Below are 26,480 nucleotides of genomic sequence, written 5' to 3'. Positions count from 1 at the left end.
TTCAAATGTCCCTGCGAGCCACAGCGCCTCGCCGTGAGCACAAGCCGTGGACAGAGCGGGAAGAAACTGCCAGCCGTTTGTTTGAATTATTGGCGCGCTATGCGGTGGATTATTGGCCAAAGAATATGGAGAATCGTGTCGTAGGTTTTAGGCTGTATCTTCGGATTGCGGGTGTCTACGAGGAAACGATTTGGTACGATGATGGGCGAATGTACTGTGTCCGATTTGAGCTCAAGTTGGATGAGTTACGCGTAGTAAATCGTAGGTATTATAAGGCTAGTAAATGACGATTTCCCTTGTTTATTGATGTCACACTCTTCCCTATTATACACTCCTGATATATATATATCCAGAGTTGTTCCATATAAAAACCATATAACCATATAACAACCAAGGGCGTGATGCTACGAGAAAAGTGAATATTATATATCTGATTTTACCATGCGCACGTGCTGGCAGCCTGCCTGGCTCCACTTTGACCGTATAAAAATGGCCGAAAAAAATTATCTTAGCAGTCAACGGCGACCGATGTTCGAGGCCCAATTCCCCATCTAATACATATTTGTCAATTGTCTGTTTGTCTGTTCTCGATGCAAATCTATCGAGATCGATCTTCTCGAGCACTCTAGGAATGTCAAAGACGTTCAGTAGGGGTACATGTTTGTGCTGAATGTCATGGGCACATTCGATTTGACCTCCGAGGTCATCTAAGCCAAAAAACGGAAAATATATACTGGCCTTTGCAGCAGCATTATATAAAGGCGCCCCTGCAGCAACACTAAATAAACGGGCCCCTGAAGCAGCACTAAATAAACGGGATTCACTTTGCACTGACTTGCATTACTGTGCAATGTGCGTTACATTGCGTTACTATACATGCATTATATTACATCCGCCATGTCATGGTTGTAACAACATTCACCTTGCACTGACTTGATACAGAGTGTGCAAGACTATTTTCGATAGGTTAGATAGATAGATAGATAGATAGATAGATAGATAGATAGATAGATAGATAGATAGATAGATATATGGATAGATAGATAAAAAGATAAATACATAGATAGATTTATAGATTGATAGATGGATGGATAGATGGATAGATACATAGATAGATAGATAGATAGATAGGTTGGTTGAATGATTGATTGATTGATTGGTTGGTTGATTGATTGATTGATTGATTGATTGATTGATATATAGATAGATAGATATATTTTTGTGTATTTTTCTTTCAACCAAGTCGTCGTCATTCGAGCGCTTTATTTCCCAGGCAACGCAGGGTGTCCTGCTAGTTGATAAATGTGAACTATCTGTTTTTCTATCACGCTTTTTTTCTTTATTGATTTGATAAAAAATGTTTAGCCAACACAAACTGTTTGTGGACCAAGGAAATTCTTTGCAACCACAAATAGTTTGTGGACCCAAAAATTCCTTAGCCACCACAAACAGTTTGTGGACCAAATAATATTTAGCCACCACAAACAGTTTGCAGACCCAAAAATTCCTTAGCCACCCACCACTAACAGTTTGTGGAGCCAAAAATTTTTTACCATTACAAAGTTTGTGGATGGAAAAATTTCTTAGCCACCACAAACAGTTAAAGGCCCGCTTATGTCGGCCTACGATTTGACTATCGGCGACTACTTTATCGCCGATTAGCAGCGTAGCAACACACGATCAGATCGTAGCGTTCCTGCATGAAACGTAGACGGGTTCGCGGCCCCAGTATTTGTACTAGCACAAGCAGTTCTTTAGCACAAACAGAGCAAGCTTGACGCCGGGACCAGTCTACATAAAACGAGTCACGTACGTGACCAACAAAATGGCGCTTACCAGTAAACATCATGTAACTTCGTAAATCTATCTTCAATTTTCTGAACATCGTTATCATCATGTGCAGAAATTTTTTTCATGTGATATACGGAAAACTTGAGAAAGGGTTTGTGCAATAATCCCTCCTTGTAAACTGCTGATGGCGTGCTGTGTAGGCTGCCATTTTATTAATCATGTGACTCGGTATGCTGCGGTGATTGGCTGCCACTCACGATTTGTCGCCAACAGCCGCATAGAAATAGAACATGTTCTATTTTTGCGATCGCAGTCGGCGACCGTATTTTCGATCGTAAGAGAACTCATGTCGAGTTTGGTCGCCGATGTTTTTATCGACGATCTGGCCGGTTTTTGACGTACGATATTCAAATCTTGTCGGCGACTAGGTAAGGCCGACACAAGCGGGCCTTTATGGACCAAAAAAACTTCTTAGCCACTACAAACAGTTTGTGGACCAAAAAATTCTTAGACACCACAAACAGTTTGTGGACCAAAAAATTGCTTAGACACCGAAGAGTTCGTGTGCCCGAAAATTTCTTGCCCCACAGTTTGTGGGCCGTAATTTGGCTTCTTGTTTACTTGTAAGTTGTAACTGATATACGTGTGGGTGCACGGTTTGTTTGTGGTGGCTTAAAACATCTCTACACAGAATTAGTTATGGGTCTATGTAAAATTTCTCAACTGTTTGGCTAAGATCCCTTAAAATCATATAATCCATAGTGTACTGTAATGTATTGTACTGTGTAGGTATTGTTTTCCATTATTATTTATTGTTATTTTTTAAGTTTTATTTCTAATCTCTAAAATGCCTCCTTCAAAAGCGCCATCTACCATCATTTTTATGAAAGAATTTTGGCAGCACTATGCCATTGTTTCAGTCATTAAAATATATAGATGCACTACTTGCTCTGGTGTAATTTTTTGTGCAGGGGGATTGCGAATCCACGTTCTAGAATCTAGACTAACTAGTACATACATAATTAGATACATAACTAGATAGATAGATCGATTGATCGATCGATCTATCGATCAATAGATAGATAGATAGATGGATATATATATATATATAGAGAGAGAGAGAGATACATACATACATACATACATACATACATGCATACATGCATACATGCATACATGCATACATACATACATACATACATACATACATACATACATACATACATACATACATACATACATACATACATGCATACACGCATACACGCACACACGCACACACGCATACACGCACACACGCACAGACAGATAGATAGATAGATAGATAGATAGATAGATAGATATTTTTTGGGTATTTCACTTTCAACCAAGTGGTCACCAACTGAGCGCTTCATTTCCCGGGCAACGATGGGTGTCCTGCTATATATCCATAATAGGACTTCCAGATATGGATTCGATCAGCTTATAAAATTGTCACCAGTATAAATACAAATTAATTGCAATGCTAAAATGCTCTTGTTGTTGTTATAAGGTGTTATCCAATGCACAAATATCGTTACCAGAACTATTTACAGTGTGTACTAAACAAAGAGTTATGATCCGATTGTCTTGTTTGATAATATCTTGCCTTGAAAATTTGTTTGATAAAATTTGGCCCTAAAAATTAATAATATTAATGTAGTGCCTAAAACTGTAGAAACTGCACGCTGTGGTATTTGGCTGCCTACACGTGTATGTAGTACATGTCATTGCGAAATTATAGTTCGTCGGTTCAATCCCGAATCCCATCAGGATGGCAATCGGGGATTCTAAGTTTTGGTAATCACATCACGTCAGGCAATTTTGACCATAGGTAGTGTACTGCCGTTTACATCTGGGGGTCTGTAAGTTAACGTGCACAGTTCATGTAAAATATGGATGCACGCCATTAGGGTTGAGAAGTTTCAGAAAAAAAAGAATGAATTCAATTATTTTAAGGCTTGCCAGTTATGTGTAACGTTGGTTTGGGCAAAATAATGTCCTGTACTTATTATTCAATTGCTTATGTTGGTACGGAGATGCTACGGCAGTAAAATCAATATATTTCCAAAAATACTCATTCTGAGTTAGCTCGCGCGTGTATGTGGGCGCGTGTGTATTTAGTTTTATATTTTATTTTTGTTTACAATGTATTTTTTTTTTATTTAAAAAATATTATATTATATATTATATAATTATATGTATATCATGATTTATTATTTTATTTTTTTATTTTTTTTATTGACGAAATACCAGAGTATGCTGTGGTATCATATTATAAGATGCTTATTCCGCCATAAAACACGCGAGTGCGCGTAGGCGCATACATTCTGTACACATATTCTACTATTGTCTTCAGGTGGCATACAACAGTAGCCTTCCGCCAATTGTTGCCCTATTTCGTCTCTGGGAAACGACCTTTTGAATTTTTTGGCGGTAAAGTTTGGCACTAGATTGCAGTAATTTGCATTTATGCACGCAAGGTAGATACCTCGTGGACGTCTAGAAAGTAGTACTAGAAAGCATGAGACGTGAGATTGGTCTTGTTCTGTAATTGTGCCATTCCGTCAAGTGGCCGTTCGTCTAGTATTTTTAATTAATTTCTGTTCAATGCCGGCCTGCTGCCTATGGACGTCCTCTACTTTTGTACGCCGCCTTCATGGTTGTAGGACTCGCTGATGGTGTTTGCCGTTATGCGAAACGGTCTGAATTTTCTGTGCAGTGTCTCCATCTAGTGACAATTTACGCAGCATCTGCCATGGCGTCCATAATTCAAATTGTCGACAAACACGAGGGTTAATAATGACAAAGATTTGTCATTAGATGTGTCAAAGATTTGTCATTATTAACCCCTGATACATGTTATAGATATAAATTCGTAATGTTACTTGCGCAATTTTACAACAAATCCCTGCCAGCGGTCGTACGTAGTAGGCCTACTGTTGTGCATCAGTTAAAGGGAGAGTTTACTCTAGGTTCTAGGGTTATTTTCAGCTAATTTAGGTTATAATTACGCTACATAAAATGTTTCATGGTTCAATCACCATTAGAAATATTTTTTTTAAATGTTTTAAAACTAACGACAACAGTTTGATTACAACGACGGTGGCGCCACTCAAAGCGCACGATCTGATGTTGCGCAAAACCACTTTCCAGCCAAGGGCTACAGACCGAAGGTGTTTCTTATTTATTCATTTAAAAGCAAAAGGATTGTAATATCTTATAAACGACATATAGTTTTAGTTATAATATGGATAAATTTGCCCTAAAATGAATATCGATCGGTTAAATAGCATTTAGGTATAATTATAATTGCACTTTTGTGATTAGCCCTCGGTCTGTAACGTGCAAAATAAATTGTCAAATACGCAACTTTTTCGGGGTGGCAGCATGCACGGTCGCGGGTGTCATGGCGCCGTTCAAATTACGTAGCGTTGATGTGTAATTAATTATAACAATTAAATTAGGTATCTGGTAACAAATACGTGTGGGTATAGACGATTTGTTATACAGTAAGTACAGTTGTATGCAGTAAAATCCTAGAGGCTACTGTCCCTTTAATTATAACAATTAAATTAGGTATCTGGTAACAAATACGTGTGGGTATAGACGATTTGTTATACAGTAAGTACAGTTGTATGCAGTAAAATCCTAGAGGCTACTGTCCCTTTAAGATTTGTTTGTTTTATGGTAGCAGCAATGATGACGATGAGGTAGACTAGGGAAAAATAGGTAGCAATATTCTTCTTACCAGGATCTATATATTTGCATTTTATTTTTTGAATGTCACTTAGTTTCTCTGACAGTTTGCGTAATAAATGTATTAAAATCCTGTACAATGTACATCTTTTCTCATGTATTTATTTCTCGTGCTATGGATTTCTTTTATTTTTCTCTACTTAGTATACTGTCTCTCTCTCTCTCTCTCTCTCTCTCTCTCTCTCTCTCTCTCACGTGTACAACATAGTATAATGGTTTGTTTTGGATGAAAATTCACCCGCCCACTGGCCTCCCTACTCCCGCTCCTTCCCCTCCCGCTTCCCGCCCCCTTTTCTCCCGCCTCCCGTTCCCTCATGAGTTCATCATGTTTTGACAGTTCTTACATTTCGTTGACAGAATCTGCATGCTCATATACACTTTTATATTTGTTCTGGCGGAGGCATACACAACTCATTCATATAGCTAACAAATAAATCGCGTCTAGTATAATTTGTGTGTATGAAGAGAGGGTGAACTGTTATGTTTAAAACTGTTAAGAAGGGATTTGAGTTGGCGCATTGCACACATATGCGCACCTATACTGTTATTTGTCAGTATTGTACCAATTTGTTTCCGCGGTAAAACATGTTGGGTAACATCGGTATTTCTCGATCGTGCCGATAAGCTCGTTGTCTCCCCCAGCATCCAGTAATAGCGCTATAATGTGGGATGGGCAGACGCGCCTAAAACACCAACCTACGCCAAATATATTGCAGCGTTGAAAGTGATTGGTTCAGCCATAGTTTAAACGCCGTTTTGGCTGTGACGCTTCCTATACCTGCGTGCATGAGCGCACACCGTAGACGGTCATCAAAGCAGTATTCACACCACCGAATACCTGTTTTTGTAGCGCTGCAAAGCTCTGCAACGGCTGCGCTAAAATTCATTGTGAGCCATCTAGAAACGATCGGTGAGGTGGTTGGCATTCCAGATGCTATAGCGGCCTACCTGGTCGCTCAGTAGCCATTCTACGAGGATTTCTTTGTGCAGGTTACGGTGGGCGGTTCATTGTGGAATTTTTGGTGTGAGGAGGCACGGTAAGAACGAGATGATTTCGCACTGCCAGTGATGTTACTTGATTGTGTCGCCCATAGATAGTAAATCTAATTTAGTTTACCTATGTCGTGTCACATAGGACATTTGTGTAATACTACTACTAGTTATAGGGATGGTCGCGTGTTTATTTAGTCGCACGCGCAGTTCGCCGAGGTGTGTTGGTGTCACGCACGTCCCTGTTGATGACGTATATCGAACAAGTTCACGCTACTCTTCCTACCTGTAGTAGGTTACACGTACACGTACGGATTAAATATTTCGTGTCCTCGATCTGTGGGATATAGAATTATTGTTAAGATGTACATATGATACTATCAGTTAATTATAAGAAGGTGCAACAGGTATGTTTGTACGTCAATAGTCATGGGAACACGCAGTGATTGCTGGATCACCATCGGCATCATACGTCATCATACCCACCATACGTCATCATACATACGGCATCATACCCGGCATATCATGATCGTGATCTTCATCACCCCCACCATCATCATCGTCATCATCATCATATAACCCTAACCCTAACTCGAACTCTAATCACATCGTGTATTTACGAGAGGTCCTAAAGTCGTGTTGAACCAAGTAATACTCGGGTTGGGCCACATATACTCTATATAGTGAGATCCTAGCTGTTGATCGGGTCCACCCAATTAAAATATCAATTTTACAGGTCTCTATTCAGGTTTCGATGACTATATATGAGCAATTGATAATTGTGAACTAGACGTGTTAACGCGCATAAACGTGCTGTTTAGGCAGGGCTACGTTACCATGTCTGTCAACCGTCATGACAGTCCTTGTAAACAGCGCATTAATTGCATGTTGCGGCCTTTTGTGTTTGTGAAGACCATAGTGCAGACCGATGGGTAGGTGGATTGATTGGTGGGTGTCGCCTGTGGTTGGCCGGGTGGATATATGTCAGGAGTAGATAATAGGGATCCCCTATTATCTACTCCTGATATATGTTGCATGTGTTGTATATATATCAATATACCAAATATATTCAGCATATGTTCTGTTGTTTTATTTTTATTTCTACGCGTATGTTGACTGTACAGGCGTAAATTAATTCATTGAGGCATGGTTATTACACAAGCAAGTGTTGCGCAAGCAAGTAATATATATGCTTGCTAAACATTGCGTTATTCTATCTTTATATTCTATAATATGTTCTAGCCATTGAGTTGTATGGTGTGGGTTGATTTCTTTAATAAAATGCTCTTCATACGAAGAGATATTTCTAGCATTTACATATGAATGTATATTATATGTATTATTATATATGAATATATATATGAATGTATTATTATATATACATCACATCTCTACTCTAAACTACGTAACATAGCTAGAGAGAGAGTTGTGCCACGATCGACTAGCACTAGCAGCAGCATGCGCAGTTGCGCGAGGCCCAAAATGGAGTAGTCGGGGTGCATGCTGATTAAAGACATGGCTGAAAAATCAATTGCGCTTTGTAAGTGTAGGAATAGTGGAGAGCTCTAGCTGTCATGCAGTGGTCGCTGGCGGTGTAGTAGGTTGGAGGACAGATGACATAATTGTCCTAGCTGCCGTATTTCATGAGTCGAGATACGTGTTCACCGGCTTCCTTGTTAGCGTACGTACAGATAAAGTGACCAAGGTTCCATATTGGCGTTTCTTCTTGATTGACGCACGATTTGATTCTTTGATTGACGCACGAAAACGCGTCTGTTGCCAGTGTTGGTCGTGACGTGGACATTCCTTTATTCTATAAATGGTGAGAGATTGTTTAGGTCGAGTGTTTCATATGCTAGTATTTGCTGTTTCACTGTTATATTACTGTATATGAATTTATAGGAAATGTATTATTTTACTGCGCCGATCTCTGAGTGTTCGTGTAGCCTGCGATTTGAAATGTCAATTTAGGGAAACACGTAAAAAATGAGTGTATATATTGATTGGTATTGGCACCTTCCCACAACATGACACGGCAGTTAATATTGTATACTTATGTACTTGTTACCTTATACTATGAGTGTGTGTATGTGTATCATACAATTATTATTGTATGTTATTAGTATTTATAATTTCTCCTGGGTAATATTCTGTGGGTATAGATACCTACTGTACTTTGTGATATATCAAAACTACTAAAGGTCCTACAGGTTGACACCGAATGTCTGGCAATAGATGTTCCACCAGTGTCACCACCTCTGATGTTGGTAGAACCAGATACTTATATATATATTATATTTACCGTGTACTCTACGGGTACACTTCTACTGGAGTGGCAGTGGTAAACCTGTAAATGCGAAAAATTATGAGGAGCTCTTCATTCTCTCATCTTGTATTGAAGATGGGTTAACCTGCCCAAAATGGGAAGAATAGCTAGTAGGAGTCATTGTACACTCAATCCTAGAGCTGTTGACAATATTATGGACCATACTTGTCTATAGGTCATTGACCTCAGTGAGGTGATATTGTTCAGTATGATGATGTTTTGCAGTATACTAGTGACTGTGTGCTCCTGTATAATATAGCATAGATAGCTGTATAATATATAATATAGCAACCTGTATGGTTGGTTAAGTGACATCGTCACAGATGTAGACAAGTCTAGTGTTGTAAATTAAATATAGGTTTGTGTGCCGTGGGAGAGTGCAGTGCCTCAAGCCTTAGCAGGGGTCAAATTAACTCTTAGTTTCAAGTCAAATATTCCATTTTTCACTGTCTGACTTTCTGGTTTTACAGCAGCAGAAGCCTGCGCTACTTCTGACAATTTTGCTAGCGTACATTTAACCAAAACACCCCCAAAACACTGAAAATAATATTGCTTTTAGTATTTTTTAATCTTATTCTGCAGTAGGCCTACTGTATAGCAGCTAATACAATAATTTAAGTACATAGTACATTTTAGTTTATTGTTCGTGCATTAAATTGTTGTAATATTGGTATCATTAATTTGAAACGTCAGATAATAAATTTCTTTTTGGTGACCTGGATATTCCTAGTCAAAAATTCATTTCTAACCCCTGCGGAGATCAGTTTGGCTGAGAGAGTCTATGTCCCCCAGAGTACTGCCCGAACGTACCCTGGGTACGGTCCGGTATACCGGAACGTACCCTGGTACTAAATACTACTATCTAATATGCCGGACCGTAGTATTTAGTACCAGGGTTAGGGTTTTAGTATTTAGTACTTATCTAATATGCCGGACCCTAACCCTAACCCTAACCCTAACCCTAACCCTAACCCTAACCCTAACCCTAACCCTAACCCTAACCCTAACCCTAACCCTAACCATATCAGCTAGATAGTTACCAGGGTACGTTCCGGCAGTACCCTGGGGGACATAGACCCTTATGAGCATCAGTTTGTATATCATATTTACAAATCTTGAATGTGGTAATATGGATTGTGTTAATATTCATTGGTCCTTAAAATAACTGTTAGGGCCTACTAGCTGAAATGAACCCTCTTACTATGTGGCATTTGTCATCTCTCAACTGAAATAATTTTACATTCCCCAAGAACAATCACAAGCTAAAATTCATAGCATAAGGGATAATAAGTGCTAAAAATTATATTTCAGTTTTTACTTACACTTTCCAGGTCAGCTTCGAGGGACGTGAACTAGATGGATATTAATGTGTACCATTGTGCACCATACATGTGTACGTGTGCATATATCTGACTCTTCTGTTTCTTTGCTTCCAGTTGTCAGTGACCAGTTTATCAAATCACCGAACACAGATATAAACCATGTCACAGCACAACACAAAGACCTCGTCTTTCTGCAATCCCTGCTTGATAGTCCTGCTATGAAAAATCTGATCAAGGTATATTTATAGGCTAGATATACATACATGTATATATATATATATATAATGGTGCAGTAATTACTCAGAGTTGTTCAAAATGAATAGTTCATGTACGTGTATATGTACTAGTTATATGTATGTTAAAATCCTTCTAAGTATGTGAATTCTATGTCGCGTGGTTGCATGACTGTGTGGTTTCTCGGAGTTAGCTGGCAAAAAACTCGTTGGTACAATCACGGAAAACGAAAAGAGGAATTGCCGTACAAACTTGCCTCCCAGTGCTCGCAGTAAATGCAGAACCGTATTTACTACTTAAATTAATTTAATTACTTGCAGTGCTATTGCTATGCTATGGTGCTCCTCTCTGCTTACGTTGCCTTATTGGCCCTGAGTGTCTTGGAGTAATGAATTTCCTTGGACAGCTATCACTATTTCATTCCAGGGATACATTTTACTGCAGGGTGCGAAATTAACGGGAGTCCGGAGTCAAATACTCCCTGATTTACTGTTGGACTCCCTGATTTGACATATGCAGGAGTCCGTGTGACTCCCTGAAAATTCTGCCATACTAGTAACTAGTTTGTTCCGGAGCACGGCCTCGCGGAATTACTGTATTTTTTTTAGCTAATGTCCAAAGAAAATTTGGCAGGCGTGTAACTGCATGAATCTTAAAAATAAGCACATGCGTTAATGTTAAAGGGACAGTAGCCTCTAGGATTTTACTGCATACAACTGTACTTACTGTATAACAAATCGTTTATACCCACACGTATTTGTTACCAGATACCTAATTTTATTGTTATAATTAATTACACATCAACGCTACGAAATTTGAACGGCGCCATGACACCCGCGACCGTGCTGCCACCCCCGAAAAGTTTGCGTAGTTGAACAATTTATTTGTGGCACGTTAGCAGAAACTGAGGGCTAATACAAACGTGCAATTATATTTATATCCTAATGCTATTTAACTGAAAACCGATATTCATTTTAGGGCGGACAAATTTATCCAATATAACTGAAACTATATGTCGTACACTTATATGTAAGATATATACAAATCCTTTTGCTTTTTAAATGAATAAATAAGAAACACGGCTCGTCTGTAGCCTTGCTGGAAAGTGGTTTGCGCAAACTTATGCAATATCGTCGCTTTGAGTGGCGCCAACCCAATCGTTGTAGATCAAACCTGTAGTCGTTAGTTTTAAAACATTTTTTTAAATATTTCTAATGGTGATTGAATCATGAAACTTTTTATGTAGCGTAATTATAACCTAAATTAGCTCAAAATAACCCTAGAACCTAGAGTAAACTCTCCCTTTAATATCTTTAATTTTGAACCTCAGACTGCGGACTCCCTCATTTTGCTGCGGACTCCCTCTTTTTGAGGGTAGGGAGTCCGTTGGACTCCCTTGTTCAAAAGTTAATTTCTACCCCTGTTACTGAATGCTGAAATTATTCTGATATGTGTCACATACCATGTATATATTACACAGAATTATTTTTTTAAAGTTCAAATTTTCAAACAGTTACTATATAAGACGTAAGATTACATAAATATCTCAATGAATGTGAAAGTTTGGGTATAATAATTATTAAAAGACTGATACTACGTGGTTAGAATTTCTACCATATATATGCAAACTGGAGTACTGGTATTTGATATAGTATATATATTCAAAATATCTTAAAACACACCAAGACAAATAATTTTTTCATAAGAATTCTGGTGGAACATTCCCCCACTCCTAGTACTGTATCACCTAACACGTCCTTTTTCACAGGGGCAAGGTTGGTTATATAAATAATGTGAGTCGTGAATACACATGCAGGCACATGACAAATTGGATGCAGAAGAACCCCTAAAGCCCGTACTAGGAGGAGAAAACAGCACAGAGCTTATACAGCAGATCTTCACTGATTTGGCTCCACACAAGTACTCGAACACAAAGGCGTCAGAGTTGTCGACTATCCTCCGGAAGCCTCACGTCAAGTAAGTGTCGCATTTTCAGGTTGGTCAGGAAAATTGTCTGCTCTCTGTAAAGCTGGGTTTACTCTACCGACTTTGTTGTCAAATTGGCGAAAATAGAACATGTTCTAATCTCCCAACTAGTTGCTGTTGAACAGTTGCTCGCGTGACTTTTGCATTTACAGTGCCGATTATCGGTTGTATAGTTAGGAAGTTGGTCCAATTCACCAATTTGACAACATAAAGTCAGTAGTGTAAACCCAGCTTAAGTTGCTTGACCTGGTAAAAGTGTTACCAACTCAAAATTTTCTATTTTTTCATTTACAGTTACCAATGGTTTGTATATATATACTGATTGAAAATGAACTCGTGGGCACTGAAAATTGACAATTTTGGTTTCACCTACTCTAAGAATGACACCTTTAGGTCCTATACCCATTTTCACTCTCAACTATTAAACGTAAAAGAGGAAGAAAACAGTTTCTATGTGTGGAATTTTTTTTGCATTCCTACCCACCAACGTAAAGGTTATGACATATGAAGCACTGTTATGGCAACCAGAGATTTTTTGACTAGTTCTTATTCTCTGTACGTATGTCTTGGTAGTTATTCCAGTGCCCATGTTCAAATTGAAAGGCTTTTCATTATGCCATGTAAGTTCTGCAAGTAAATGGCCTGTCTCTGAAAAGCTATTCCATGCATACAATTCATTAGGCTAGAAGATTCACATGTCATTGATTGTGCTAGCATTTTATTGCTGCTTCTGCAGTAGTATGATTTATGTCTTTCCAAATTTAGGGCCATTATTGAGGCACACGACACGATAGCACAGAAAAAATTCGATAAATTGCCATCGCCAAAGATAGCTAGTAGAATGGCACCACCCGTTTACACAGCTCCCCCACCCGATGCCATACGCATGGTCGGCATCAGAAAGGTAAGGAATACCTTTCGCCAAGAAATACGTGATTAGAACACATTTGATGTAATATGATTCCTTTGTTATAGGCTTGGAGAGTGTTACTGTGCATAGTTCTTGGTAGCATAATGTTTCTTTGAAAGTGCATGTGTGTGAAAAATGAACCGGGTATGCTTTGCAGGTGATTAATATGTCGGGGGAACCGGTATGAAAGTGATGTTCCTTGTGTCTCATCCAGAAGGTTAAGAATATTTGTTACATATGACTGTACTTCTTTGTGTGCATATTGGTGTTTCTCTTACATTGTTTGAACCTATTACATTGATCTGTGTGTTGCTAAGTTGCTGACTGTTGTTTTTATGCATCTGTTCAGGTGGAGGGGGAGCCCCTTGGTATTACGATTGCCACAGAAGATGGAGATTTGTCAATCGCCCGTATCCTGCAAGGAGGCATGATTGATCGGCAGGGTAATGCTTCTCGTAGGGATGTGGTAGTTCACCAAAGATTGCTAGATGTCGCATTCGTAGTGATGTAGCATGCATTAGCAGCTTGTCGTTGCAGTCACCCATAAAATAGCATTCTAACAGAAAACGTACATAAAAGTAATTTGGTAGGTAATCAAAAATTCATTCAGATATTGCCAGGCTATGGCAACAAGCAATATGATATTTAGAGGGCCTGAATCATCATGGACGTTAGGATTACCATGCATTTTAAAATCCATATATGCTCGTTTGCTGTAATTCAGCATCTGTATTACTCGATTTATCCAAACACAGTTTGTTATCCCAACACACTTTTTCACGCATTATATCTCACATGCAAAGATTTTGGATTGGTGTACCAAATTGTCGTAAAACCATAACTTTAACTGAAAGTTGTTCATGCATTTTAATGCTGGACTTTTGTGCATGAACACAATGCAACAACTGTGACATTGGCATTTGCAACCATATAAAACCATCCAATCTATCATGGATTTGTGTTGATTATCTAAAAACAACAACGAAGAGGAATGGTGCAAGTAGCATATTCACGAGCAGTGGGGAACGCAACATTTAATGCTGGAACTTTTTTATGTGTGTCGTGGCCACAGGTTTGTTACACGTCGGCGATATCATCAAGGAGGTGAATGGCATTGAAGTGAGGACACCGGAAGAGTTGCAGTTGCACATGAAGAAGGCCGTTGGTAGTATTACACTGAAGATCATTCCCAGCTACACTGATTCCCTGCCAACGGCACAGGTACTTTGAATCATTGAGGCGGGAGTTATCGTAGACTATTTTACATTGTCAACATGGTGTCTTTTCCAGTTGGCAGTAAATTGTTTGAGCAGTTCATAGCTAGAACAGTTAGTGGTGTATAGAAAACTACCTGTGTGTTCAAGTGTTGCTGTGTCCCCTTGTTGTCCTGTATGTGTTATTTATTGTTTTTCTTTTGTATTTCCTATGTGACCGTTTTTCCTTTGTATTACTGTAGTAGTGTTGTGCATTTTCAATTATTTATATCAACATGCTGATATTCACTAATGCAAACAGTGCAAATGACAGTTAACAGTGAGTGTATTTATTGCAGGTTTTTATGAAGGTGCACTTTTCCTATGATCCTTCCAAAGATACACTGATTCCTTGCAAGGAAGCAGGTCTTTTTTTCCACAAAGGTGATATCCTGGAGATTGTCAATCAGGAAGATCCCAACTGGTGGCAGGTGGGTTTTCCGGGTGTGCTGTGTGACTGATCTGATTTGGTCTATGTGTCCTATAGGTTCTAAGGAGCAAAACCTTTGCATAGTTGCCATACAGTTGGTCTGAAAATTGGAGAACAAAGGGAACATAATGTCGTGGCTATGGTTGAAAATTTAAAAGATGCCTGTGAGAATATACAGAGTATTGCACCTGCTAGTTCAATGATAATCCAGCTTAGTGATAATTGAGAGTGGTTTGTAATGACCTCTAAGTACTGTTCTGTAGTACGTGTTTAGAGCTATGTGTTGTTCATAACAGTCAATGGAGATAATTAAGTAATTACACAATTTTTTTCATGTAACTAATGATTTTTTTTTATTATTACACTTTTAAATGGGTCGAGGTTAGCCATACACAAACACAGTACTGAACACTGTGAGTTATGCAGGGCAATGACTTAATTTATGTATGGAATGTCATGTAGACTAAGAATTATGGGCAGAACACTCCAATCCTATGTACACTGTATCATCAATGCTAAAGTGATGCTATAATATTGCCGAGAAAAACTTTATTCGCTCGTCACTACTTACTAGGCGAGAAAGGTCGGAGAAGACAAAGCAGCAGGGCTGATTCCTTCGCTCAATTTGGAGGAGAGCAGAAAAGCATTTTGCAAACCTGAACTTGACTTCACCAAGACGGTTGGTAAGTGTTGCCAAAAAATCCTCATCAGCAACAATGGGTTAGGTCATTCATGCGATATGGTTGACTCACTAAGCACCATAGTTGTTTAGTTATATCTGCTTAAGCCACAACTCATTCCGGTTCACAAAGGTTTATTTCTTGATAAACCTGCACTTGCATAACTTGCCATGATTTGCGTTTTCCAGTCTGTGGTTCAATTAAGGCGAAACGAAAGAAAAAAGTCTTGTACAGTCACAGCAGAACAATGGGTAAGTTACTGATATCAGGCCAATGTTATGTCCCCCATCTTATTTTGATGCATTTTGTTTTGATTCTAGTATTTGGTTCGCTTGCAACGTCAAAAAGAAAGAAGAAAGTCTATTACAATCACCACCACACGTCAGGTATGTGTGTGTTCACTAGGCCAGTATATCTAATTCAGGCTTTATAAACCACCTCTAGCTCTTTTTGTGAAACGGCACCATTATAGTCCGCTATGGACATACAGTGTCATGCACATCAGTATGTTCAATGCTATCACTTTCTCACTTTTTCTCATTTGGTCATAATGAAAAAGTGCACTGCCTAAAGATGACCTGTAATCTAGCTTTTAAAATTTATTTCAGTTAAATCTGTTTTATTCTTGCTATATATGCCAATTTTTGTTGTTTGATGTGTTTTTTTATAAATAATTTATTTAAAAAACTACAGATAGGTAGTTGTTGATGTTGTCAAGTTATGCAATAGACTTTGTGCACACTAGAGACAAAGATTTTGTAATATTTAATGATAATTTTAATCATTTAAAAGAACACAAATTCATTATTTTATCCAATATCTTTCAAAACTAATTCAATAATTATCTTGTAAATATAGTTCTCAAATACGATGGTTTGTTATTCCGAAGCTATTTCAAAAATGCATGGTAAGTAGTGTGGGAAGTGGAGCTCGGTCCGCATATGTTTGCCCAACGCCATGTGCTTTTTAACCTATTTCATGTTATGAGGTTTTATTTCTGCAGATTGCCAGTGTTTTCTCACTAAAATCTGCTTGTGCATAAACAAAACCAATGGGTTTGCCACAGCAAAATGAAAGAAAACGTCTTTACGTCTTTACGTCTTACGTCGTTCATCTCCTATCTTAGGTTTAAAACTGTGATTTGTGATACAAAATAATCAAGAGCTGCAAAACTTCTCTTGTATTATTAAATGCTTTTACTAACATAACGAGAGCTTTAATATCTCCTTCGTTAGTCAAGAGAAATAACTTATCATAAAACATTTAAATAATACATTATGCTATTTCATAAAACGTTATTATTGAACATTAAAAAAGTAGGTAATGTAGTGTTTTCCTAGCATGTAGAATGTAGCTTGTAGCAAGGATAGATTTTGTGCCTGTACGTTTTTTGTCTGATTTTGTTACAGACATGGACAGACACGAACTGCTGCTGTATGAAGAGGTTGCCCGCATGCCGCCGTTTCAGCGCAAAACCCTGGTGCTTATTGGTGCTCAGGGCGTCGGTCGACGAACCATCAAGAGCCGTCTCATAAACAGTGACCCAACTCGTTATGGAACTACAATTCCACGTAAGTCGATTTATTTAATTGAAATTTCTTGTTGGCCAGCATCTCAGTTCTGGCAACCTCTGATACCTTTGTGTCGGTCAGTGCCAGTTTCGATTTGCTTACAATGTTTATATGCAGTGTACACTAGCTTTTGTCAAGCGATAGGATGTTATAAAGAAGTAAAATATATACAGAACCGTACATACATTAATACGAATGCACGCGCATACACAAATTAGATGCATTACATTAAATTACATTACCCTTGTCTCGTGACATCGACCATGGCTCATAGCATCATATATTTGGCTATGCTTCTACTATACTAAAGTAGGGGCAGGCTGTAGCTATGGGAACATATAATATGTTGTTCTATCTATCTGTCTATTCTGTTTCGTGTATAGACAGATACTGATAATAACTGGCACTAGTAACTGATATTACCGAAATACACTTGAACACTTTTCCCTGCAATACACAATGAAGATAATATAGCATCTATGCACACAGCATCCTTGCATATACACAAAACGGACACTACATGTGCTCACAAATTTCATTAACCCCCTTCATCAAACTATAATCAATGAGTTACAGAAACACATGGAACTTTCCCATGGCTCCAAATGTCACGAAATAGTGGTTGCAAAACTGTCAGAACGCATTAAGAGTCAGTGGTCGGTACATATCTACATTCTTCTAGCTTGGCTCATTAATGTAGCAGGGACAAGGGGTTGGTCTTTATGAATCAAGCAAGCATAGCTAATTATTGCATTGCTAAATATTATTACATTGTTCGAACTACATAGGTACCGTTTCTTAGTTTGAGTAGAACTAAGACATGGTTTTCAGTTTTAATAGTTGTTTGCTCTATAGTTTATGTACTGTTAAAAGCATAGCGATGAAATAAAATAGAGTAGAGTAGACATTGGCTGCATATAAAATGTATGAGTAGACGAGTAGAGAGGTGTGTCATCGCGCGGCTTGCTGGCGCGCACATTCACCAGCCATTCACCAGCTTGTAATCATTCTCGCAGACACGTCGCGCGCGATGCGACCGGGAGAGGAGGACGGCAGGAAGTACTTCTTCACGGATCGTGCGATCATGGAGCGCGACATGGCGGCCGATGAGTACCTGGAGAGCGGTGAGCTGGATGGCAACATCTACGGCACCAAGCTGGACACGATGCGGCAGGTGGTGCGCGCCGGCAAGATGTGCGTCATCGACTGCAACTCTGTGGTACGTAGACGAATACTAAATACTAGAACTAATGCTACGGATCTTAAGGCAATGATTTTGCACCATCTTCCCGACGTTTTCATATTTTTCAGACCATAACAATACTTGCGGGTGTATCTTGCGTAAAAGCGAGTGTCTAAAGTGAGGCTAACATATCTTAGAAGACTCGTACATTGAGTATTTTCACCAAAATATGCTACGATTAAAATTTGTTTGTCGACTTCTTGATGCGGTTGCATGATGATGCCACTTGTTTTTGTTACACGCTGCCCCTACACTTTGTTAATCATAACCTGCATTAAGTCTTATAGACGCTTTTGTTTTTATATTGTGTCTGTAATGATTTCGTGTAATACGTAATTCCATATCGTTTCGAAAAGGTTGCAAACGCACAATATTATATTTCCCTTATAAATTTGCTGCATACTGTTGTAAAATAACGTTTTCCATATTTATTTATATTTTAACTTTATTTACTTTTTAACAGGCTCTGAAGAAGTTGAGCACGCCGGAGTTCATGCCATTTGTTGTGTTCCTGCAAGCACCTGACATTAACCGACTGCGCAACATGCATGAGCAGGCCGTGCGCGAGGGCCACATCCAAAAGAACCTTGCTGTGAGTAGAGCATGCTTGCATGCAGCTGGCTGCCCTGTTGTCTTCGGCACACAGCAGTGTTACAGGGGCATGCTGCCATCTGGTGACAATATTGAAGCTTGCACTGTCTATTGCATTGAGCATCTTGGTATTGTGTCATGTGACATGAGGGATGGGTTGGGCTCTCACGCAATCTAGGGTGTGATTTTGGTAACACATTGAAGCTGTTACTATATCTTGCATGTAAATCAATTTATTCTAGGTTTCAAGTCTCATCTATTGCTGCAACATGCCATCTTAATGATGTGTATCTTGCGAATGTTCAACCTGTTGATTTATGTTTGGCACATTTTTTTTCATATTTTGCTTGTTGGATGTTGTTATTCTATTATAATTCATGTCATTCAATTGCAAAAACCTGTGATGGTGGTATAGTTTTTGGATGCTTCACGTTTCATTTTGTCCGGTTTTTGCATGCCGCATGACATTTTTCATTTTATCACAGTACGAGCGTGAGCTGCAGAACAGATCTGTGACGATGAGCACATTAGATACAGAGTTCATGGACATGACGGTAAATCTGATTGCTACGAATTCTTACCTAACAACAGAATAACTCTCAGTAGCTGGTAGTGTAGAGCAGAAGTTGTTCACCACGACTGTGACCAATACCCACGCTCTGGAGAGTGTAGTTTGTAGGTACAGTTGCTAGACGTAGTTACTAAATACACTAACACTCATAAATGATGTTCTTCATGCTAAAACGTGTCTTGTTTTCTGCAGTTTTAGAAAACTTGACGTAACATTTATACTTTTTATTGGGACATATAGTAACAATTACAATAACATTCACTCAGCTGTAATAGTATGTGCACATGACTGATGCACAGAATAACTGTTAAAGGTTATGGCGCATAGCTATAATAATCCTACTAGTCTTTTTGTGATCGTCTTGGTGGCGGAGGCAGTATGAACTAGCAAAGAGAATGCAAAGACTGCATTTATTACCTAAAATTGCAACAACAAAAAACATCGGTTATATGGTCTTTCCTTAATTTGATTATTACTTATTAATTTTAGTAACTGGATATTCACACGTCTGAAATTGTACACACATTTCTGTCACTGAATGATACACTTAGTGCATGATTTTGTATCAGTGTGCATGCTTTTCGCAATTATGTCAATATTATTTATAATGATTTATTTATTACATTTTAGCTCAAATATGATTGACCTTTTGCAATGATTTTTGTGTAGTCCTACGGTAATATGCATACAGTCTTGTAGGAGATGGAATTCTTTAATTGTAATACTAATGATTCACTCGTAATTTTAAATCAAGGAGAAGGATAGCGAGGGAGCAATGTTCTTCATCAACTTCTTCCAACTGAGATAATTTTATTCCTGTTCGTTTGTATTTTTTAATCTGTCTTCCTTCAGCGCAGTAATTTTAATATTTAGTTGCTATCACTTCATAAGAATCAAGATACTGGTAAGCAATGAAGCTACTCATAAGGTCACTGGTGATGTCCTATCCCTGTTATGTAGGAGGAAGACTTTGACCGGACTGTGAACGAGAGCTACCGCTTGCAGAAGAACTATGATTGCTTCTTTGATCTGACAATCGTCAATGACGACTTTGAGAAGACTTTCGTTGTGCTGCACGACGCTATCCAGAGGTTGGCCACCGAACCACAGTGGGTGCCTGTCAACTGGGTGTACTAATGTGCAACCTTGTGCAAGGTGTGCGAAGGAAGAGCGACCGCCTGCCAGATGCCTGCCTCTGTCAACGGAAAACTTGAAGTGAAAGCCATTCATGATAGATCTCACCTTCTGAATTGACTCGGCCCATTCTAATCTGGTGTGGTTCACAATGTATGCACAATTCATGATTGATCTGATTCGCAGTGAACACTCTGTTTTAAAAGTTGAATGATTGTGTCTCTAATGAAAATGTTCTCGCTAAGAGAATACCACTTTAATCCCAAGCAATCTTGCATACGTCTATTTTGATCACTTTCCAGTAATATGACGTGTCTAATGTAGTTAGTGTAGCATGATGCGTCATGACAGACTGCAATAGATAGCAATGGCGCACACAGCGTTTTGTAAGCATGAATTGTCAATGTGTAGTAAGTGTTGGTGTCGGTGTTTGTGTGTTTGTGTGTGGGTATGTGTGCGTGTACTGTTAAATGAGTAGATATAAAACCTACCCATCCGTTAATTGTAGAATGTCCGTCTGATCTCCAAGATAATGTAAACGTAGGATAAAACGAGTTAACAGGTGCTTGCCCCTTTTTACAAAACCTATAGTACCACTCAACACAATCATATACATTGTAATGTCTTTATTCTTGACACCAACAGTAAACGCAAACGATTGTCACAGAATACAAATTACATTACAATATACGAACAAAATAAAATCTTTCCAGTTTAGAAATACAAATTACTTCTAGTACAAGAACGGTAGGTGTCAGCGCTATCTAATAGTGCTGACACCTAACAAATGTATGATTGGGTTGAGTATAAATACCAATTTTTCCAAAACCTATAATACCACTCAACCATAGATATCATATAACAGTTGTTATAGGATACCTATGCACTCAATCATATACATTGTACTGCTAGTACAAGAACGGTAGGTGTCAGCACTATCTAATAGTTCTGACACCTAACAAATGCATGATTGGGTTGAGTGGAAATACCAATTGAGCAATGGTTCTCATCTTTATTATAGAAACTAGTAGTATCAGATACGTTTATTGATAAACGTGTAATGCAAAATGTGATGCGTGACACAGGCACCGAGTAATAAACATTGCATTCAATTAATTTGTCATTTATCAGGACGGACACGTTTCTCTTCACACTTGTTCATGTGAACAAATGATATGACTTGTCGTAGATTTATGCATAATCCGAATGGGGTCCAAACTTTTTTATATTGTACAGAATGTATGTGTGTGTTGTTTTCGTTGCATATTTCGTGTGGTGTATTTTTAGTTGTACGAAGCTAATAATACTGCAATAGTAGGTGTAATTATCTTGCATTTGTTATAGGGTGTAGGTATTCGTTTTGCTTAATACGTTAATAATTGACGAAGTACATGTGTAGCCACTGCATTCAACTTCTTTCGTTTCTTCTGGAACTGCAATATGCGTAATAACCTCCGTGATGAAAAATTACATTCTCTATTTGTTGCACACGCGTGAACACAAATATGTACAGTAGAAATCTGTATCTAAATAAAACGGGACGTTTCTCGTTCCCTTTCTTGTTCCAAAAATTATTCATGGATGGTTTCTTGAAAATTTGGTGATCTTATGAAACGTCACTAAATGCGACATGTGGAAATCATGTAGAACATTCACAGCTGTGCGTGGTACTTATTTTGATCGGGTAGTGAGATGTTAAATAGGGCTGAGAGGGTGTATGTCCCCCAGGGTACTGCCGGAACGTACCCTGGTACTATCTAATATGCCGGACCGTACCTCGCCTACTCCACTAACGAGTCTAGGGAGTCGCCTACGCCTACTCCCTAACCCTAACCATATCAAATAGTTACCAGGGTACGTTCCGGTATACCGGACCGTACCCAGGGTACGTTCCGGCAGTACCATGGGGGACATAGACCTTATGAGCTTAAATAGGCGGAGTTTCTTGTTGTTTTCTCCTAGTGGGTACCGGAAATGATGATATCATGACACTGAACTACAGAAACTTCGACGTTTAGTTCAGTATTCTGATTAATAAAGTTGATGTGCCTATTCGTACCTGCTAAATTTACAGTTGTGAGCGCCATTCTGCGTCGTTTTAAACTAATTCTAACAATTAAACTATGGTGCGATTATTAACGTTGTGATGTGCGTTTAGAGTGTGTCCATCGAAATAATTTTTTTCTCGAGGTATTTGGTCAGTATGATAGTGATGCGTATTCATAATACCGGTGTGTGAGACTTGTTTAGTGAGTTTAGCTTTATATTCACGATCGCCGCCTTTAGGTTGACAGAACGCGGGCTGTCAAATTCAGTACATGTATATGCCTGCAATGACGTGTATGAACGGTGACTACATCACACCCCGACATCACACGCCGACTATGCTTTCATCTCTGTCTTCATCAAAGGGTTCACACGTTAGGGTTGAACCGGATTAAATATTTTAACCCCTAACGGAAATATAATTAAAATTACCCGAGTTAAATGGCGGCGCTGTTGGTCCCCGTGCATGGAGAACCTACACTCTAACGCTGCCAGGGTCTATGTCTCCCTGGGTACTGCCGGAACGTGCCCTGGGTACGGTCCTGTATACCGGAACGTACCCTGGTACTATCTAATATGCCGGACCGTACCTCGCCTACTCCACTAACGAGTCTATATAGGGAGTCGCCTACGCCTACTCCCTAACCCTAACTCTAACCCTAACCATATCAGATAGTTACCAGGGTACGTTCCGGTATACCGGACCGTACCCATGGTACGTTCCGGCAGTACCCAGGGAGACATAGACCCTATCAGCCACTCTAACCACCAGTCTACCCGAATCAAATGTAACAGGGCGCACTATTTAACTGTTAACACTACTCCTTACTCGCTTCTTGAACTTTTATCATTATCTTTACGAACTTGCGTCGTGTGAACTATCGCAGTGTGGACACAAAGCTGTTTTGTCGGGGTATTTGAGTTTAGGGTGCGATGTGGATTCGTTTAACGTATATACTGCCCGTGCTATAACCCGAGCCTTCGTGCCCGTTCCGAGCGTGAACGACCGGTCTTGTGATCGCTGTAATTCGCAAGTTTCGTGACTAATTTATTCAATTATGTAAAGGAATTAATGCGTCCGTGAATCCCTTGTCAAGCGGACAGTGAAGTGGACGGATGTGCGGATACAGGCTGTGCTGGCGAGTAATTCGTCTCGTTTGAATGTCTTTGGCATTGCATTTCCATTTTCATTCGGTTAACGTCATATAAAGACAGGATAAAAGTGCGAATTCGAATGTAGCGCAAAAAAATTCTGTGATACCATGGCTGGAGGCCCAGGCAAAAAGAACACTGCGTTAAAAATTATTCATAAACGGTTAGATTTAGCAGTGCAATTTGCGCGGCGCATTTTTCGTTTTTCTCCGCTGCTGAGGATATACCGTCATGGATTTGCAAAATATAAAGATGCACAAAGTCGTGAAAATAATCTGCACTGTAAACGACATGTATTCGTATAATTAAGCTTTGAAGTCTATCGCTGAATCGCGGCTTTGACGTGGACGGTTTGAATGGCCAGCTTTCCAGTTGTAGTCTCAGTTACTGGCGGCATGGTGCTGAGTTACACGAACTGCGTCACCAGTTATTATCAAGTGCGGATGACTAATATTACTCTGCGTGGATTTTCGTTTTTCAAATGTGCGTTTCTTACAATTCCGCGCTTGAAATACCGGGTCTCTTTCGCCACCGCTAACTAATTCCTGCATGGCGCTATAACACGAAGCCTATGGGTAGACTTAAGAAGCATTTTAACCCGAGTAAGTTCTCAGCGTGCGCCAAATCTGGCGCATTCTTAAGCAACGAAAAGCACGTTAATATTCGTTTAGAAGTGCGAATAATATGCGTGTCTACCCATTTTCCTAGCTGGAATTTCCAAACCGGGTGGATAGTAGGTTAAAAATTTGTCACCACAGATAAACACCACTGATATATATCGCAATTAGAAAACACTATTTCTACGTGAGAATTTAACTACTAATGCTCAAGCCGAATATTGTTCATGTAACGCTAACGTTGTCCCTTTTGTACTACGTCTTATTTTTAGCTCATCTGACGAAGTCAGATGCAGCTTGTAGAATCGCATGATTGTCCGTGCGCCCGTCCGTCCGTGCGTACGTCAACAGTTGGCACAAATCTAAACGGCTCGACGTACGGATTCGAAAGTCGGGACGTGGGGGGGAGGTAATCCAAAAACGAGTTGGGATGTCGAAGCTGGGGGTCAAATGTCAAAGGTCAAGAGGTGTAAAAGAAGGGGGAACATTCCCTCCTTAACTTAAGGTATAGGAAGGAAATGCACAATTGCGGCACACATCTAAACGTAGGCTCGTGATAGTCGGTGTATAGCATCATGGTAGGAAAAGCCATCACTGTGCCGAAATTGGAGGTCACATGTCAAAGGTCAATGGGGCACAGGGCAGATTTTAGACATTTTCTGAGGACATGGTCTGACGGAGCGATTGAAAAACTTTTTTGTTTCAGCAGTGACCTACCATTTTTATGGCTTTATTAAAAGGACCATGAAATGTACTTTCCGCTGACATGCGAAGAGTAAGTGTCGGATAACCTTTTGACCCTCAAGAGGAGGGTTAAACATTGATTTGTTGACTGTTAACAAAGGACTGAACTGCTTTTGCTATTATTAGAGCCCATACTAGTGTGAATGTGAGTTTACAGTTGCACAGTTTAATTGCAAAGGCAAATGTTTGTTGAACAAGGTTTACGCTCCTTAAATCATATTATGTTCTAAAGCAGTCTGTCTATAGCACCCTGAAGGCTGAATCAGTGAATGCTCGCGTGGGTAGGCAAAAACGCGGGCAGCCCATGGTTGGCACGCTTCTAATCATAATTGTTGCCTGCCAACCTGCAATGCACATGTGTCTGCAATGCATAGAGAATAGGTGGGTGCGAAAGTGTAGCTGATATATTTGTTCGAATTGGCTACGAAAGTCAAACAAGAATAAAGAAGACTTATGTATAAGACGTCTTGCTATGCACAAATGAATTTATCAGCAGAACACCAGACACCAGATGAGCCCTGTCGCACTGCGGCACTTGTTGAGCTTCCCAGGCGTACCACTTGTACCGTACGTGACTACCAATTACTATACGGCATTAGTTTGTATAATACGATCGATATTGCCACGAGATTGCTGTGAATCTGGTTTCTCAATATCTGCGGGAGGTTTCGCGAACGTGCAGTAGTCCCTGTCGGCACTAGGTGGCGCTGTCGACACTCGTCGGTGTTATCGATACTAGGCGGCGCTGTCGGCACTAGGCGGCGCTGTCGGCACTAGGCGGCGCTGTCGGCACTAGGCGGCGCTGTCGACACTCGTCGATGTTGTCGATACTAGGTGGCGCTGTCAGCACTAGGCGGCGCTGTCGGCACAAGGTATCGCTGTCGGCACTCGTCGGTGTTGTCGATACTAGGCGTCGCTAGTCGGAAGTTCCGCGAATACCGGGTATTTTTTATTACCGGGTACCAACTATAGTCGTTGTCGTCGTTCGTTAGCACGCGCCATTTCTCCTGGAGCTAGGCGCCGACCCCGGCATAGTAAGGATAGAATAAGGAAGCATCGTCGCTAGGACGCTGTTAAACTGCACCGAGTGATATAGTCCTTAGTTTGAGTTA

At 39.6% G+C, this 26,480-nt stretch overlaps 1 protein-coding gene across 6 annotated transcripts in view; it reads left to right on the top strand.

Moving 5' to 3' along the window:
- Window positions 1-22,385, top strand: part of LOC106810809 (MAGUK p55 subfamily member 6-like) — a 53,126-nt gene extending 30,741 nt beyond the window's left edge. For 3 of the 6 annotated variants that reach the window (XM_014814282.1, XM_014814266.1, XM_014814296.1), the window contains 13 exons: window positions 10,321-10,442; window positions 12,257-12,417; window positions 13,192-13,330; window positions 13,686-13,779; window positions 14,409-14,557; window positions 14,889-15,020; window positions 15,594-15,702; window positions 16,020-16,085; window positions 17,109-17,270; window positions 18,287-18,489; window positions 18,977-19,105; window positions 19,590-19,658; window positions 20,636-22,385. In XM_014814282.1, coding sequence (XP_014669768.1) covers window positions 10,321-10,442; window positions 12,257-12,417; window positions 13,192-13,330; window positions 13,686-13,779; window positions 14,409-14,557; window positions 14,889-15,020; window positions 15,594-15,702; window positions 16,020-16,085; window positions 17,109-17,270; window positions 18,287-18,489; window positions 18,977-19,105; window positions 19,590-19,658; window positions 20,636-20,812 — 1,712 coding nt within the window. In that variant the 3' untranslated portion in view covers window positions 20,813-22,385. Of the gene's footprint in view, window positions 1-6,477; window positions 6,606-8,141; window positions 8,381-10,320; window positions 10,443-12,256; window positions 12,418-13,191; window positions 13,331-13,685; window positions 13,780-14,408; window positions 14,558-14,888; window positions 15,021-15,593; window positions 15,703-15,887; window positions 15,951-16,019; window positions 16,086-17,108; window positions 17,271-18,286; window positions 18,490-18,976; window positions 19,106-19,589; window positions 19,659-20,635 lie in introns of those variants that run through there. The other 3 variants (XM_014814289.1, XM_014814307.1, XM_014814273.1) reach the window with 3 other exon arrangements.
- Window positions 22,386-26,480: the final 4,095 nt, after the last annotated feature.

The sequence above is a fragment of the Priapulus caudatus genome, unplaced genomic scaffold, assembly GCF_000485595.1.
Source record: "Priapulus caudatus unplaced genomic scaffold, Priapulus_caudatus-5.0.1 Scaffold17, whole genome shotgun sequence".
NCBI lineage: Eukaryota > Metazoa > Priapulida > Priapulimorpha > Priapulimorphida > Priapulidae > Priapulus > Priapulus caudatus.
Note: the sequence above shows the minus strand (reverse complement) of the source record. Positions and strands in the feature narration are given on the sequence as shown.